Consider the following 14,198-nt stretch of genomic DNA (forward strand, 5'->3'; position numbering starts at 1 on the left):
CCATATGTAGGTTGAAGTTTCTGTCCCACCAGCAGTTTCCAAATAAACACACTGAAGCTTATATTAATTATAAATTGCCGGCTAGTAGCTAAGACTTATTATTAACTAGCTCTTACATTTTAAGTTAACCCATATTTCTTATGTATATTCTGCCATGTGGTGGTACCATTTATAGCATGGCACATTCATCTTCCCCCTCTTCGTCTGACTGGCAACTCCAGACTCTGCCCTTCTTCCTTCCAGCATTTTCCTAGTCTAGCTCTCCTGCCTAATCTTAACCTGGCTATTGGCTGGGCAGCTTGTTTATTAAACCAATCACAGCAACAAATCTTCATAGTGTACAAAGGAATTGTTCCACAGCATCTTTCTGTCCCCTCTTCTGCAATGATCCCTGAGCCTTGGGAGGAGCAGATAGAATATAGATGTCCCGTTTGGAGCTAAACAGTTCGTTCTTATTTGCTGTGTCTTGACCTATTATGCACATTTATGCCAATCACCACCTACTGCAAATAGAAGCTTCTTTGATGAGGGCTCAGAGATACAGAAATCTCAAGACTAGACTGTTCGGCAGCCCATGGGTATGGGTAGAATTCCTGTGTTGAATGTTTTTAACTTGCTTGATAAATGCATTAACACATTAGCTTATCTGTTAGTAACAGTGTGCTCACAACTAGCATATGAGCTTCTGTGACTGATTTAGTCCTAACACCTTGTACAACATGGGATCGCTGTCTTACATGCAGAGACCCAGGCAGGATCCCAGATCACACCATCATCATGTCACTAGCTGCAAAAGTCAGACCATCTTCTCTCAAGTTTCATCATCTTCCTCCTCTCCTGTAGAACCTTATGATGTGTGCTTTATATACATTTCTACCCATAGTCTGACTTTTTAAAAGATTTTCATTACTCTGAAGAGCTGAACCTTGTGTTAGCTTGCTGAGGCTGCTATAAACTAAGTGACTGTCTATTGCTGTGACCAAAGCAACTTGGGGAGGAAAGAGTTTATTTGTCTTCTACTTTCACAGCACTGTTCATCACTGAAGGAAGTCAGAACAGGAACTCAAGCAGGGCAGGAACCTGGAGGCAGGAGCTGATGCAGAGGCTGTGGAGGGTTGTTACTTACTGGCTCGTTCCTTGTGGCTTGCTCAGCCTGCTGTCTTATATAAACCAATGCCGCAAGTCCAGGGATGGCCCCACTACCATGGACTAGGCTCTTCTGGCCTTCCATATTAATCACTGATTAAGAAAATGCTCTACAGGCCTGCTATAGCCTGGTCTTATTGAGGCATTTTCTGAATTGAGGCTCCCACCTCTCCAGTGACTATAGCTTTTGTCAAGTTAATATAAAACTAGTCAGCATAGTGACTTAAATAAAAATAAATAAATAAAACTAGCCTGTTATGCTTTGCAATTTTTATTTCCTCATGGTTCTAGATACTAGAGGTCCAAGGTCAAGCTGCTGGCAGGGTTGGTGTCCTCTGTGGCTTACATTGGCTGTCCTTTCATATTGCTTCTCCTCGCTAAGGATGCCAGTCTTACTGTCTTAAGTAAGTCCGGCGTTTCTCAGCCATTTGACTAAGTGTATCTTAGTACCTTCCATAAATGCCTCATTTTAACTTAATCAATTAAAAGACCTTATCTCCAATGAGATAACATTTTGAGAGATCTTAGGAGTTGGGATCTCACACATGGATTTATTGTCTGTGGTGTGTGTGTGTGTGTGAATAAACAAAGCAGGTTTAGTACTGTATATCTCTAGCCCCATATTGGGGAGCCTGAGACAGGGACTCAAGTTCTGGACCAGCCTGGGCTACAAAGCCAAACTGTCTCAAAACAAAACAGTTGAGATTGAAGGACCTTGGATTGTGTTGAACCAAATGTCTGAAGCCCCAGTTACAGATTCGGAATGAGTTATGTGACTTACTTAAGATGAAGTTACAGAGAGAGACATATAGGTTTAAATAGAAGAAAAATGATTTCTTAAAAGGATTATTTAGCTGGGTGGTGGTGGCACGCGCCTTTCATCCCAGCACTTGAGAGGCAGAGGCAGATGGATCTCAATGAGTTCAAGGCCAGCCTGGTCTACAGAGTGAGTTCCAGGTCAGCCAGGACTGTTACTCAGAGAAACTGTCTAGGAAAAAAAAGGAGATTAAAAAAAAAAAGGATGACTTTATTTAAGAAATATTAAGGGACTAGCTTGTGGCCTGGGGCTATAATCTCTATACTTGGGAGGCAGAGACAGGAGGGTCACTCCCAAATTTGAAGTCAGACTGGTCTACATACTGAGTTTCAGGCCAGCCAACACTATATAGTAAGACCTTGTCTCAAAATACCCAAGGGAGGGGGTGGTAGGACAGTACAAATGATTTTTTTCTTGAAAACATATATTTGATTTACTTCCCTGGAGAGTTTGTAATAAATTAAAGCCCTTTGACAGCAACAGGTATAACAGGATGGAGTTCCTGCTGTATTCTCAATTGAATAATGTTCTAATTCCCTAAAAGTGTTTTATATTTGATAATCCTGTAACCCCGTGTAGCACTGAAGACTGAACCTAGGGCTTTGCATCTGCTAGGCAAGCACACTGCAACAGAACTGCATACTCAGTGTGGTGTTGAACAATCTGTGCTTGGTTTTTTGTTGTTGTTTTGTGTGCTGCAGATCCAGAGTAGGTTATTGTATGTGTTCCCAGTTTAGAAATTGCTGAAAGTGGTCACTAAGATCTATAGATGGACGAATTCCCTGTGGAAGTCATGCTTCTAACAGACTGGGGTTTGCTCATCTAAAGTTTGTATTGTATATATTTAACCTAACCTCCTAGAAGAAATTTGTCTCTTTTTACCATTATGCAAAACTACTGACTTGTTCATGGTCTTACTTCCCTTGTAGAAGTTGCCGCCCAAGCGTCCAGAGCTCCCTCCAGCTTTAATGAAAATGAAGGATGAACCTGAAGTAGAAGAGGAGGAGGAAGAGGAAGAAGAGGAGGAGAAGGCGGAGGAGAAACATGAAGAGCACATGGAGGCTGGAGACAGTAGGCTGCCTCAAGAGATGGAGACAGAGCTGGGAACAGCAGTGGACCCGAGAGCCCCCCCAGATCCCTCTTGCCCTATGGAGACAGAAGGCCACGGTAGTATCTTTCTTTTTCCTATGCTTGCTGGTGGGCAATTGTATTCATTATAGGAACACTTGAAAAAGCAAAGCCTGTTTAGCTTGTTGTTACAGAGGCTCAAAGGATATGTGTGTGTAACAATAGCAGGTTTTGTTTTTTCTCTGTTTTAGCCAGCCTTAAGTCCATTGAGGCAGCTGTTGGTAACACTATTGCACTGTTAGGTGGATCTCGCCATGTTGGTCATTGTTCTGGCTCAGACTGGTCACAGCTGGATAGGACTTGTCAGTTTGCATAGTACTTTCTGGTACTATGGAAGCTAGACTGCAGGGCCAGTGCTTCCAGGTAGATAGCTCCAGGCTCTAGGGTGCAGGGTCTTCAGCCTCTGGAAGGCAGTGAAGGGCAATGGCTTGTGTTGTTGCGGGAGTCGCGTGGACTGACATGACCAGCCGCTGGGGTAGGTTTCTCGTGCCCGGTACTGGGACTTTTGTTAGGTAGTGTATGGTCTTCTGGGAATTGTTGTCAGCTTAAGTGAAAAAACTTTAAGAACTCAGGTTTTAAAACTTGGTTTAAAAGCCTTAAGATGAAATAATTAGTGAATCTGATCGGTAAGGGATTATTCCAGGCTTTTGGTTCTCTTCTTATTTTTTGAAACAGAATCATATTCTACCTGCTGTGCTACAGCCTATTTTTTCTATGTTCTAAAAATGCTGTTATTTTTTTAGTTTTTAAAAATTACATTTATGTTTGTATGTGAGTATGTGACCGCCATGACATACGTGTGGCAGTCAGAGAATTGTGGGAGTTGGTTCTCTCCTTCCACCATGTGGATTGTGGGGAATCAGGCTTGGCAGCAAGTGCCTGAAGCTGCTGAACCATCTTACTGGCTTTGTGGAACAGATAAGGAAGAGTAAAAATATTATTTTTAAAATGTGATTTTCTTTTATAGAGGGTCGTAGTGGTCCAGTGTATGTATGCATTATGATTTAATTACCTTTTACTTTTTAAACATGTAAAATATTTCATCCTTTTTAAATGAAATTGAAAAATGTTAAATGACCTTCTTTGTGTGTGGCGTGGGGCACGTGTGTTTGTGCCATGGTGTACACGTGGAGGCAGGAGAATGACTTTCAGGAGTCAGTTCTCTCCTCTGCATGTGTATCCTGGGACTGGACTCAGGTCTGGCAGCAGGTTTGTTTCTCTGCTCAGCTGTCTCATTGGCTGTGTTAACTTTTGCTGTTGCAAAAATATAAATAATAAAACTTGATGCTTAATTCTGGTATGTTGGAATAGGAGCGGCGGGGCTGCGTCCCCAACACCCCGACCGCTTGGCTAGCTCACTCCCGAAATAACAACACACAAACTGTATTCATTTAAAGAACTGCTTGGCCCATGAACTCTAGCCCTTACAGGCTAATTCTCGCACCTGGTCTAGCCCATTTCTAATGATGTGTGTAAGCACCCCAAGGTGCGCTTACCGGGAAGAGTCTAGCATAAGTCCATCTTCATCACGTGTGCCTCAGAGAGCAGAGCTATCGCGTCTACCCGGGAGAGCTGAGCATGGCGTCTGTGTTCCGGAGAGCAGAGTCTCTCCGGGAGCAGAGCAGAGTCTGACCTCACTTCCTCTTCCGCCCAGAATTCTATTCTGTTTACTCCTCCCATCTATGTTCCAAGCCATGAGGCCAAGCAGCTGGTTTATTATAACTTAACCAATGAAATCAACAGATTGATATATGACACTCCCACATCACTGGTATATTTTTAAATATATACTTCTAGAACTTACATTTGTGAGTTGAGAGGGATATATTTACATTTTAAGGCCTGTTGTAAGAATCACCACTAAGCTTTACTTTGAGGTCTTTAGAGTGGAGCGTGGGTGGTTCTGCTGGACTTCTGGAGGCTCATCTACCAAAGACGTCAAGGGTAATGCATCTGCTGGTATTCTAACTAAACGAGTATGCAGGTGCTCTTCTTGTTTTCCCTTTTGGACTCTACTGTGAGTTAAATAACAACAATATATCCTGGTACTGTTTGTTATAGAAAACATGTCTCAACTCAGCCAAGTGGAACGGAGTGAAGATTATCCAGAGATGGACAAAATAGCCTCATCATGTGAGGACCCTTCATGTGAGTAGTATAGCCGACTCCATTGCTGCTCTACACACAGCTGGTAGCAACTGCCTTGGGAGTAAGGACAGAAAATGGCCACACAAATGCTACAGCCAGGCCCTAGACGAGATGAGAATGCAGAGATTTTGTTTGGCGCCATATTATTTGTCTTTTTTTTCCTCCTAACTGCTTCTTGGGGCTCCCTGTCTGTTCCACAGAGCATTCAGTGCCTCATGCTTCTCTCTGACCAGATAGAAGAAGCCCCTCCAGCATTACACCTCTTAGTCCTTACATTCTATCATGGAAGTGAATCGAACCTATAGTGATAAATCAGTTGATAGGTTGGCTTACTTAGAAAGGCTGCTTTTCTCTAGCTTTGCCTGTTATAGTTAAAACATGACTAGTAAAAGCAGCCTTCTCGTAATCAAGCTTATAGCCTAGCTTTGTTAACTAGAAGCTAAAAGATAACAGTGATAGGAAAATTACCATTATGTATATAATTCTCATATATATGTGTGTGTGTGTGTGTGTGTGCGCGCGCGCACGCACACATGCAAGTGTGTATATATATATGTGCATGTGTTTCTGTATGTGTGTATATATATGTATGTATGTATGTAGGCAGAAGTTTCCCTGTCCCGACCGCCTGCTCCCAAATAACTGACACTGAGACTTCTATATTAATTATAAATGGTTGGCCAATAGCTTAGGCTTATTATTTATTAATAACTCTTACATTATAAGTTAGCCCATATTCTTTACTTACACTCTGCCACGTGGCTCATGGCTTCTTACTTCATTTTATGCATGTCCTGCTTCCTTGATGGCTGGCTGGTTACTCATCTGACTCCACCCTTCCCACCATTTTTAGTTTGGTTGTCCCACCTATAATTTCTGCCTGGCTACCGGCTAATCAGCTGTTTATTAAACCAAGTCAAATGACAAATTGAGGAAATATTTTATTATCTATCTTTGTAAATCTAAAGTTTGGTACCTAATTTACCTTTTATCATAACTAAGGAAAACTTTAACTATGACTATGTAGTCTTCATCTTTGTCAAAGACCCCAGATGACAAGGTCATCTGGCTCCCTGGACAGTTACCTAAGTTTCCTCTGTAATGTTGGGACATCTATCTCTGGTCTTCTGACATACTTTTTTGAGAAGCAGAGAATTTTGAAGGACTGTTCTACCTCGTCTCGGCAAAGTTTGGCAGTTGCCTCCCCCCCCCCTCTCTCTTTGGTGTCCTGCTGGGTCCAATTTGGATAGTAACTGTCAGCAGTTGGGGCAAGGGCAGTTTCTTTGCCCACATGGCTAGCTTTTGCCATAATGAAAACAAACTCCATATAGTTTCTTCAATGTCCATCATTTTCTTTGTGAAGTAGATTGATACTGCCAGAAGCAGATGTGTCTCACTGTCATGAAAAGCCTTAGGTTATTAAACATATTAAATGCCATATTCTGTAGGTCTTTGAAATGTTTGAAGACCATCTATCTAAAAATATCTATGTATGACCTTGAAAACATACCTAACATGACTATAAGTTTGACTATTATAGATGACTATTAATCTGTATTTTTAATTATACATTCATTTTTAAATGAGCTGCATAAACATAATACCTTAAACAAGAGTAGAAACATACATACAGTAAAACAAAATTAACTTTAAATTTGAATCAATATACAAAAATCGATACCAATGTAAAATATTTTTAGATTAATAGCTGTTTTCTTTTTAGAACTAGATCTCCTTTGTTCATTTTTTTTCCTGACCATTAATAATGACAACCTGTAGCCAACCCCCTTAAATGATAATAAATATCCATAACCCATTTTGGGGGGAATGTGGAAATTTTTCACTAGACTACTCCCTGTTGATTGGGAGTGCTGGTAATCTTTGGGGGACCCTGAGAAAATTTAGGATTATGGTCAAGTCCTGACTGTAGTATTCTATGAGGCTGGATCATCTCAGCCAATAGCCTTAAAGCTGTTATAGTTGTAGAATTCTGAGGAGACTGTAACAGAGGCATTCCGAGATGCTGGATCACCTGGGCCATCCATTTTCATTGGTGTTTGTTCCTTACTCTGAAAATTCATAAACTTTTAAAGGTATCATACATGTTGGGATTAATACAAGTATAGATTGTGCATTATACATAAATCAGCCAAAGATGATTTTTTTTTGTTTTATGTTTGAGCAGGTAAAATATACATCACGTCTTAAGGTTCTTTTGGGTTTATTTATGTAGCTAGGATTTTTTAGGGAGTCTTCCTTGATCAAACCTGATTTTCCTTAGCCTAGATAAATCTCATTTTCTGGGGGAAATAAAAGCATAACCTCTCCCTCAAAGTAACATATCTTTTGACTTAAATTTTGAAGTCAAGATATTTTTAAAATATAGCTTGGTTGACTCTAGCAGTTTTTATAATTCTGTATTTCTTAACAACCAAAAAATTCAAATACAATATAACATACAAGATCCAGATTCTCTGTGTATTTCCCATCTTTACCTGGCCTTTTAAATTATTACTTTATTTCCTTTTTAAGAACTTCATTATTTTAAAACATTTTTTTAATAATTATTTATTTATTATGGATACAATATTCTGTCTGTATGCCTGCAGGCCAGAAGAGGGTGCCAGACCTCTTTACAGATGGTTGTGAGCCACCATGTGGTTGCTGGGAATTGAACTCAGGACCTTTGGAAGAGCAGGCAATGCTCTTAACCATTGAGCCATCTCTCCAGCCCCCTTTAAAACATTTTTAATTTAAGATTGTATATACTCTTCTTCTTCTCTCTCCCAAACCTATGTATATTTTAAACACACTGTAATCCATTTAGAGGCTTTTCCCATCTGAATCTGTCTTTACTGCATATCTGTAATCCTTTTCTGACAGCATGAACAAAGTTAAACTTCTGTGTAGCTTAGATTGTGGTGTCTGGTGACTGGCTCCTCTCATGGCAAAGGTATGTTTACCACCAACTTTGGGAGCCATGTTTGCGGCCCCATCTCTGGGAAGTTTCTGGGTCCACACAGCAGCCTTAGCATGCCACCTGCTGCTCCTAAGTGTTTGGTAGCAGGACTCTGGAAAGATCTGCTAGGTTTTTGTCACTAGTACTGAGCTAGAAAAGCTGTCTCTTAAAGGAGCTATGCTCTGCTCCCTGCCAGCAACCAGAGCCTGCCTAAGAAAATGCTATGACCAAGAAGCCATGCTTGACTCTGTTCTTTTGTGTGTTTAGAATCCTCTTTTAAACTTTCTCAGGTTTTGTGTGAGTGTAGTTGTCCCGCATTGGAACACCATTTGTAAGTAGAAGTTTCCCTGTCCTGACCGCCTGCTCCCAAATAACCAACAGGGGAACTTATATATTAATTAGAAATGCTCAGGCTTATTACTAACTAGCTCTTACGTTTTAAGTTAACCCATATCCCTATTTATACTCTGCCATGTGGCTCATGGCTTATTACCTCATTTTCTACACATCCTGCTTCCTCGGCGGCTGGCTGGTGACTCCTCTAACTCCACCCTTCTTCATCCTAACCATTCTCTTAGCTTGGTTGTCCCACCTATAATTCCTGCCTGGCCTCCAGCCAATCATCTTTTTATTAAACCAATTTGAGTGACAAATCTTTACAGTGTACAAGAGGACTATTCTACAATGCATATATGTATATGTGTGTGTGTTTATATGATTTATTCTATTTTTAAAATTATGTGTATGGCTGTGTGGGGATATAGGTATGTAAGTGCTGCTGTTCTCCCAGGCCAGAGGTGCCAGATCCCTCTAGAGCTGGAGTTGTAGATGGTTGTGAGGCACCTGATATGTGTACTGAGAACCAAACTCAGGTCCATGCAAGATTAATATATGCTTTTAACTGCTGAGCCACCTCTCCAGCCCCTACCTATTTTTAAGTTTATGTATAAAACTTTAAAATGTATGCATGTGTGTGTGTGATTGTATGCCACATGTGTACAGATGCCTGCAGAGACCAGAAGCTGGCACTGGATTCCTTTGGAGCCAGATTATGGATGCTTATGAGCTGCTTGACGAGTGCTGGGAACTACACTCTAGTCCTCTGGACGAGCGGCAAACACTCTTAAACAGTTTTTAAAAGATTTGTTTTTAGGTGTGTCGCTCGCGCGTGTGCGCGCACATGTGGGTAAGTACACATGAGTGCCAGTGCCTACAGAATACAGAGGTGTTAGGTCCTCTGCAGCTGAAGTTACAGGTAGTTGGGAGTTGTCCAGTGTGTCTCCTCTGCAAGTGCTCTTAACCTCTGAGCCAGCTTTCTGAGCCTAATATACATCCTAGAGTTGTAGACATGCCAGCAGGATCAGTTACAGCAGCATCCCAGGAAGCTTCTTTCTGGAGCACTTTTACTTTTTTCTGAAAATAGCTATTTCTACTTTTTTCTCCTTAAAGTAGGACCAGAGAATGAATATGAAAAAAAGAGAGATGAGTTGAAGAAAAAGAAAGCTCCTGGTCCAGGCAAAGTAAGTACTACCGTGGGTCTGTGACTCTTGAGACTGCCTTAGAGTTTCTAGCAGCCTTAACTCCTTGTAGAAATCTGGGCTCTCCTTAATTTTCATTGTTTTAATTCTCTGTCTACCTTGCTCATCTACCCTACAAGCTACCTCTTATTAATTAATTAATTTTTTCTTATCTTAGTATGCAAGGTGAAAATATTCGAGTAATGTGTTATCTTCCTCCTTTCATGACACAAAAGTATAATTGATGTTCTCTTGTCTAATCTTAATTCTTAAACTTATTATGGAAGTCCTATTACTGTATCACGAGCTTCCTGCTGTGTAGATGAACCCTATTTAGCTAGATCCTTAGAGAGGGATGGCTGGGTTCTTTGTGGATTTTTACTATACCAGCGCTGTCTTAGTTATCTTAGGGATGTATAATCTTGTAACTAGTAAGCTACAGAAGTGGGACTGTTAGGCTGTGTCCACAGGTCCCCGGCATCCTGGGATAATTTGCACACTCAAAATCACAAATAGATAAGTTAAATAAAAAAACAAACAAATGAAACCTGGGTGTGGTGGCATAAGCCTTTAATTCCGGCAGAGGGGGGGGGGGATCTCTGAGTTCAAGGCTAGCCTGGTCCACCACCTGGTTCCAGAACAACCAAGGCTACACAGAGAACCCTGCTTCAAACAACCAAAAACAAATAGAGAGAGAGAGAGAGAGAGAAAGAAAGAGAGAGAGAGAGAGAGAGAGAGAGAGAGAGAGAGAGAGAGAGAGAGAGAGATGAACAAACAAATGAATAAATAATTGGTGGAACCGGTGTGGAACAGAACTTGGGAGGCAGAGGCAAGTGGATCTCTGTGACGTTGAGGCCATCCTGATCCATGTCATGTGTGTTCAGGCCGGCTGAAGCTTCATGGTGAGACTTTGTCCCAAAAATAAAATAAAAGTGGAGAGCAATTGAGGAAGGCACTCAACACAGAAAAAATGTGCCCTCAAATTAGTTACCAATGTTAGGATCATTTAAAACTGTTCTCTCAGTTTTGTTTACTGACAGGAATAAAAATAATTCTTATAGCTAAAAGTCCTTGGGGTCAGACATGGTGGGACCTGGTGGAACAAACCTGCAATTGTAGGTATGGTGTCACTGATTCCAGGGGATCCTGAGCTGCTCAGTGAGACTGACTCAGAAACAACTCTGTTGAGTAAAATTGTCTATTTCTTCTTTACAGTTTCCACCCGTACTTTCTTCCAAATACCCTGAAGATGATCCAGACTACTGTGTGTGGGTTCCACCTGAAGGTGCAGTTTTTCTTTTTCTTAACCTTCAAGATGTATGTGTTTGTGTGTGAGTGCCTACCTGTAGGTGTGTATGTGTACAACATGGAAGCTAGAAGAGGGTGTTGGAGCCCCTGGAGCTGGAGTTACTGGTGTTTGTGAGCTGCCATGTCGTGCTGGGACTGAACTCAAGTCCTCTGCAAAAGCAGCCAGTGGTCCTAACCTCTGAGTCATCCCTCTGGCCCCTGCTTATATTTTTAAATAGGTTATATACTTAAGAAAGTTACTAAAGTATATAGTAAGTCTCCTTTTTGATGTTACTAAAGGACCCAGAGGCACATCAACTGAGTAGAATTGGTGCATCTTTTAAAAAACTGTAGTGGTCTAGTGTGTAACTCGGTAGAGTGCTAGCCTAGCGTTTGTAGAGCCGTGGGTTTAATCTCTAACACGGCACAAGCCAGGTGTGGTGGCACAGGCCCATTACCAGCACTCAGGAGTGGATGCAGCACGATCAAATATTCAAGGTCATTTGTTACTACATAGCAAGTTGAGGCCAGCCTGGGCTACGTGAGACCCTGCTTCAAAATAAATAAATAAATAGATAAATAAGCAAACATAGTGAGACAGTCGTACACATTTGCACACTGAGTATATGCTGTTAGAAATTTCTGTTGACTCTTTAAAGCATGCATGATGTTGAATGGTAGCTTTGGAAGGTGTCCTTATAGTCTAGACAGGGTCACAGGTAGGGTGCTCTGGTGGTGGAAGATACGCAGGGATAGCACATAAAATAGAATGGCCACGGATGATTAATCATTAAAGCTGGATAAGGTATGTATGAGTTCTTTAGATTTTTCTGCTTATTTTTGCAAGAATTTTAATTTTATTAACTGAAAGAAGAAAACAGATTCTACCTCATCTACTCATTTTTTCATCTAAGTATAATGAAATAGTATCAGTTTCTTATTAATTCTTAGGTGTTATATACACAAAAGGTAAGATGTATTTCAGCACCTTATCCACACAAATGGAGGGTTTCTACTCACTGTTCTTACTTAGCACAATTCAGAGAGCCACTGCTATTTATAGATTTCTTGTTTCTCATTTAAATGACATTATGATTATTGATTTTTGGTTTTTATTTTTTTATTGTGCATATGTGTGTGTGTGTGTGTGTGTGTGTGTGTGTATGTGTGCACTCAGACACACATATGCCATGATGTACATTTGGAACACAGAGGACAACTTGCAAGAGTCAGCTTGTCTGTCCTTCCATAGTGTAGGTCCTGGGCTTGTTGGATTTGACAGCAAGTGATTTTACCTCCTGAGCCATCTCACCAGGTCCTGATCTGTCAGTTATTTATTTATTTATTTTCATTAATTTTTATTGTGTGTATAAAATGGACAAATATGATAGAGATGGGGATGTCTATTCTACGGTGCACATTTGGAGATTGAGGCAGGAGGATTATGAAATCAAAGCCAGCTTAGTCACACAGGCATATGCCACTGTGTCAGTGTACAACGAAAGTGTACTTTCGTTCTTTTTACAGCAGACTTTGTTATGTAAATAGTTCTCTCACTGGAAACTTGCCATGTTTCTAGTCTTCTGTTTATTACAAACAACTCTAATGAGTCATCATGGTAGATGAACTAAGTCCATATTTGTGGGTCTGAGACTTCCATAGACACATGAGAGCATACGTTTACACATGAAAGGGGGAACTGTCCAGAGAGTGAAGGGACTAGAGGGAGGGGAGAAAGGAAAGGGTAGTGGGATTCAGAGGATAAAAGTTTATTGTATAGTCACATGAAAAACCCTGCCTAATAAAACACTGCGCCTTTAATCCCAGCACTTTGGAAGTAGAGGCAGGTGGATCTCTGTGAATTCGAGGCCAGCCTGGTCTACAGAGCAAGTTCCAGAACAGCCAAGGCTACACAGAGAAACCCTGGCTTGAAAAACAAATAAACAAACAAATAAAAAGGAAAAAAATTTTAAGTAAATTTTTTGTTTAAAAGAAACTGCCTTATTTGTTTTGCTTTTAACCTGATGTCTGAATATTTTTTTCTTCTTGACTTTGGAAAAGTAAATACATTTTTTCTTTTTATCTTTTGATGTAGGTCAAAGTGGAGATGGCAGAACTCATCTTAATGACAAGTATGGCTACTGATTGGTTCAGCGTCCCAAAGGAAGATCTTGAGGACCACAGGCTCTTTGGGATGATACATTAAGTCACAGCTAGGGAAATTTAGAAGACCATTTGTAAAATCTGGTGACTGACTTTTTCTTCTGTATCCCTGGCTTTCTAAAATTATCTGCCTATTGGATTTTTCTGAATTTTGGTGTTTATATTTAAGTGTTTGTGTATATATGTAAAAAGGAACCATGTACACTGAAAATCAATAAAATAAGAGGCATGACCCCACTATAAAATGAGAAGGTGATGATGATTTCTATAATGTTGACTTAAGGTCATAGCTTCTATAATTTAGGGCCTGTGCTGGTACCTCGTGCCAGTCTGGGTGACCCCTCCAGTGAACGTGGATTGCCCATAGGACTCAATGTTGGATGCCAAAACAGACCTTTCTTCTCAAGAGGTAGTTTATTTGTAGCCAAATGTAAGTGGCCATGGCCAAGGGACATGAGTTTAGGTCGGCCCAAGGGACATGGAAGTAGGTCCACCGTGAAAGTGGTTATATGAGCTTTTATTAGTATAAAACAAAAGGAGGAGACTGCAGGTAGGTGAGTTACTGCGGGCATGCTCTGCTGTAGTGTTTCAGATACTCTCATGACGTTCTTCACTTTGGGGTTGGTGATCTACCCATAGCATGTTCCCAAGATTCGTTTGTTAGAGGATATAGGATCAGACACAGAGATAGACAATAAATGTCTATTAAAGTCACCAAAAATAGCCCAACATAATTTGTTTCTGGTTCTTCAGCATTCTAACTTTTTACAAACACAGAATTCTAATAAGGCAGTCAGTCAACTGGTAGAATATTCAGTTTGGTATAGTTTTTCCCCCCAGAACTTCTGATAACACTTCTGTTGGTCGTGCATGCAAAGGATAAATGTTTTTTAACTCCATGATCTAACCAACTGAGTCAGCTGGCCAATCCAAATGCTGTTTTATATGTGTCTCATAGTGCTAGAGACATGATGAGTCTGAATGGGCAAGAAGGCATTCTTCAGAAAGAGAGATAGCTGTAAAAGCCATTAAA

The 14,198-nt window shown here is 40.6% G+C and overlaps 1 protein-coding gene across 1 annotated transcript in view; it reads left to right on the forward strand.

Annotated features, from left to right (window-relative positions):
- Positions 1–13,402, forward strand: part of Slc4a1ap (solute carrier family 4 member 1 adaptor protein) — a 29,070-nt gene extending 15,668 nt beyond the window's left edge. The window contains exons 11-15 of the mRNA XM_050132038.1: positions 2,893–3,130; positions 5,153–5,239; positions 9,648–9,718; positions 10,931–11,000; positions 13,098–13,402. Of these exons, the coding sequence (XP_049987995.1) occupies positions 2,893–3,130; positions 5,153–5,239; positions 9,648–9,718; positions 10,931–11,000; positions 13,098–13,147 (516 nt within the window). The 3' untranslated portion in view covers positions 13,148–13,402. The remainder of the gene's footprint in view (positions 1–2,892; positions 3,131–5,152; positions 5,240–9,647; positions 9,719–10,930; positions 11,001–13,097) is intronic.
- Positions 13,403–14,198: the final 796 nt, after the last annotated feature.

Source organism: Alexandromys fortis, unplaced genomic scaffold, assembly GCF_014885135.2.
Source record: "Alexandromys fortis isolate MF-2015 unplaced genomic scaffold, M_Fortis_MF-2015_v1.1 scaffold_362, whole genome shotgun sequence".
In the NCBI taxonomy this organism is placed as follows: domain Eukaryota; kingdom Metazoa; phylum Chordata; class Mammalia; order Rodentia; family Cricetidae; genus Alexandromys; species Alexandromys fortis.